The sequence below is a fragment of the Etheostoma spectabile genome, chromosome 21, assembly GCF_008692095.1.
Source record: "Etheostoma spectabile isolate EspeVRDwgs_2016 chromosome 21, UIUC_Espe_1.0, whole genome shotgun sequence".
Lineage (NCBI taxonomy): Eukaryota > Metazoa > Chordata > Actinopteri > Perciformes > Percidae > Etheostoma > Etheostoma spectabile.
In genome coordinates this window covers 14,519,496-14,522,647 of record NC_045753.1, presented here as the reverse complement: position 1 = coordinate 14,522,647, position 3,152 = coordinate 14,519,496, and the positions used below count along the sequence as shown (strand labels likewise).

Sequence of the window (3,152 nt, the reverse complement as noted above, 5' to 3'; positions counted from 1 at the left end):
AAGGTCTATAATACGTGTTTATGTGAAAAGAAATGAGCTGCGCCCTATAAAGTATATCTTTGTGTTTTTATCATTATTAGTTTCGGCTTCAAAAAATCCATTAGTAGTTGGTCTGAGGGACCGATCTCTCAAAGCCTTGGCAAATAAAGCCATAACTATCTGCAAGGCTAGATGATGATCATTTTTAAAAGCGCCTTTTAAGTTACCCAAGGACACTTTACAAAACCAGATTGGGAGACGGTCAATGTATAAAGATAAGAAAAAGATGGACACAACATTACAAAGTTAATGAGATGTATACACAGATGAAAGATTACATTCAATATGAACAGATTCAAAAAGCACCTGGAAAGGCTTATCTAAAAACATGTTTTAAATTGTGACCTAAAAGAAACAACGGGCGCAGTCTGGACATGTTCTTCAGGTGGAGAAATACAGCTAGAGGTGGAGACATGTTCATTTGTTATGTAGATAAGCCCACCCTTTAATGAAGTTTAAAGCTCAAGAGCAGGGAGAATGAAAATGTGTCACTATGTCCAGGTAATATCTAGCACAGGTACACTGTGGAGTCCACCCAGCCGAGCTGAAAGCCTGGGTAGACGGGCTCAGTGAAGGTGGTGTGGAAGGTGTGGAGGAGGGTCAGTGCACCACAGGAGACCCTGAAGAAGGACAGCCTCCCCGCTGGCCAGTCCAGATACACTCCTACTTTATTGGAGCTGGGTGGCACGGATACAGCAGTGCTCGTGCCTGCGTGCCAGACCCTGTAGCCATCTTTGGTGCAGTTCAGGCCCCAGGAAGAGTCATTTCTGCCTAACCAGCCTTCATGACCCTCTCCCTTCCTGCACATCCTTCTGTAGGCTACTCCAATGAAACATCTCCCACTCCATTCTGTCTCCCAGTAGCAGCGCCCAGTCAGCCCCTTCCTGCACAGCACCTGTCTCCAGAAATCAAACCTTTCCAGGTGATCAGGATAAGGCTGCTTGGTCCAACGTGTCGCTTTCCTGTTTCCCTCGAACAGAGACAGGTCTGTGTGTGCTGTGTTTGGGTCCAGGGTAAGTTTTTTGGTGTCTGAGGAAACAGATCAGATCATGTCAGTTAGTATTATATGTTACTCAATGCTGAATTACAAGTTTACAAAGAAAAAGAAGTGCTGGTTACTCACATTTCTTTGGACCTGGCTGAATCCTGGATTCACCACACTGCTCCACACTAAAACATGTAAGAAGAACAATTTTCTGACACATCAATTAATGATGATTTATATCACTCTTTTCACTTGCCATAACCTGGCGCCTACATAACCCATAATGTATCTCGACCACTTCAGCCCCCTACCTTATTCAAATGGTCCCTGGTGCCACAAAAGGCTTAATAAATGTTTTTCTAGACCTGTAAAGAGACTTGTGTAAAATCTGTGGAGTTCCCTTTTATTCCTACAAAAGTTAAATACTAAATAGATCATTTTATTGTATTTGTCCAAGAAAAACTAACTTCTTACATGAAGATAAAAATTCTAAAAAAGATTTGAGCAACACTGAATTTTGAGGCTGATACTGATTTTTTAGAGGTAAGAAAAAGTCTGATGACAATACATTGTTTTCAATATTTATTTCACGTTTTAAATTAAACTCATTAAATAATAAAAAAAGGTGAAATAGTATGGTAGGCCTATTAAAACAAAATTGTGACCAAGATACTGTACGCACTGAGATAATAATCTCATCCGTGCTCTGTGGTAAATTTAATTAATCTCAAAAATATCTTAGATACTTCTACACTGCAGTGTACCTATCAGCATTCATTCCAATATATCTGAGATGTGTTAATTTCGTCCAGTTGGTATATCATTTGGGCTCTAGTCGACACCACCACCCACCTGAGTTTCTGCAGGCTGCATTGTGGGTCGTCCAGCAGAGCAGACAGCAGCTGCAGGCCACAGTTTCCTGGGTGGTTGTAGCTCAGGTCGAGCTCTCTCAGAGGGGATGAGTTCAAAGCAGAGGCCAGGAACGTGCAGCCTTCCTCTGTCACTCTGCACAGCACCAAACTTCAAAACAGACACCAACACATGTCATCCATCTGATCTCAAGTACAGCAGCAACAGAATGTGGCTCTATCTTCTTGTTAATGGAATTTCACTGGGGGCACTTACATGAGTATTTCCAGTTTACAGTCAGGACTCCCCAGTCCGCCAGAGAGCTTTTTTATTCCTACGTCCTGAAAGTCATTGTCAGAGAGGTCCAATACTTTCAGCTGGCAGCAGGCTGAGCTGATAACTGAGGCCAGGGCATCGGCGCTGTGCTCTGTTAGGTTGCAGCTCTTCAGTCTAAACAAACAGAAAATTTAAAAAAAATTAAAATAAAACAACAAATAAATGACACCTCTCCATTTGACTCACAGAAAAAAAGTAATGAAGTTTTGACCTGAGTGTCTCCAGTTTGCTGTTCTTTAATCCCTCAGAGAGCAGTATCACTCCTGCATCTGTCAGGTTGTTGTTACCCAGGTCCAGCTCTCTAACTTGGGATGTTTTGATGTCATTTGCCAGGTCTTCACAGCAGGTCACAGTGAGGTTACATGCATTTAGACTGCAGGAGGAAAGACAGTTTGACAGAGGTGAGTAATATCATGAAGAAAGATTAGACATACTGCATATTATTCACCCCTGCTTGGAATATGAGATAAGTAGCTTGAGTGTAATGCAAAAAAACGTCCACATTTTAAGAAACTAAAAGGCACAAAAACTGCTTCGTAGTACACATGGACTATAGCCACTCTAAGTTACATGCTAAAAGCACCTTATCCTGCCAAAGGGGTCCAACAGGCTTATCTGGTGTTGAAATGGATTTCTTTAAATTTCTTAGATTGCTTTTCCCTTAATGCCTGAAAATATCTGAGCACTGAAGCTGACTATGTTTAACTTAAAGGCCCTGTGGCATGAAAATTTCACTTTATGAGATATTAAAATGCAAACCCTGAACCTGCCTATGGTCCCCCAGTGGCTAGAAATAGCAATGGGTGCAACCCAAATCCTGGGAATCCTGCTCTGCCTTTCAGACAATGAAAGCAGCAAGGTTAGATCCCCTTTCTCTGCTTTGTCTGCCCACCCATGAGAGAGAGACATCATGGCTTTCAAACAAGCAAAGTGGCAGTTGGTC

At 42.0% G+C, this 3,152-nt stretch overlaps 1 protein-coding gene across 1 annotated transcript in view; it reads right to left on the bottom strand.

Moving 5' to 3' along the window:
* LOC116671721 (NACHT, LRR and PYD domains-containing protein 3) overlaps nt 1-3,152 on the bottom strand; it is a gene marked incomplete at its 3' end in the record, with an annotated part of 6,208 nt that continues 3,056 nt past the window's right edge. The window contains 5 exon segments of the mRNA XM_032503133.1: nt 1-1,068; nt 1,163-1,209; nt 1,877-2,044; nt 2,150-2,323; nt 2,421-2,582. Of these exon segments, the coding sequence (XP_032359024.1) occupies nt 548-1,068; nt 1,163-1,209; nt 1,877-2,044; nt 2,150-2,323; nt 2,421-2,582 (1,072 nt within the window).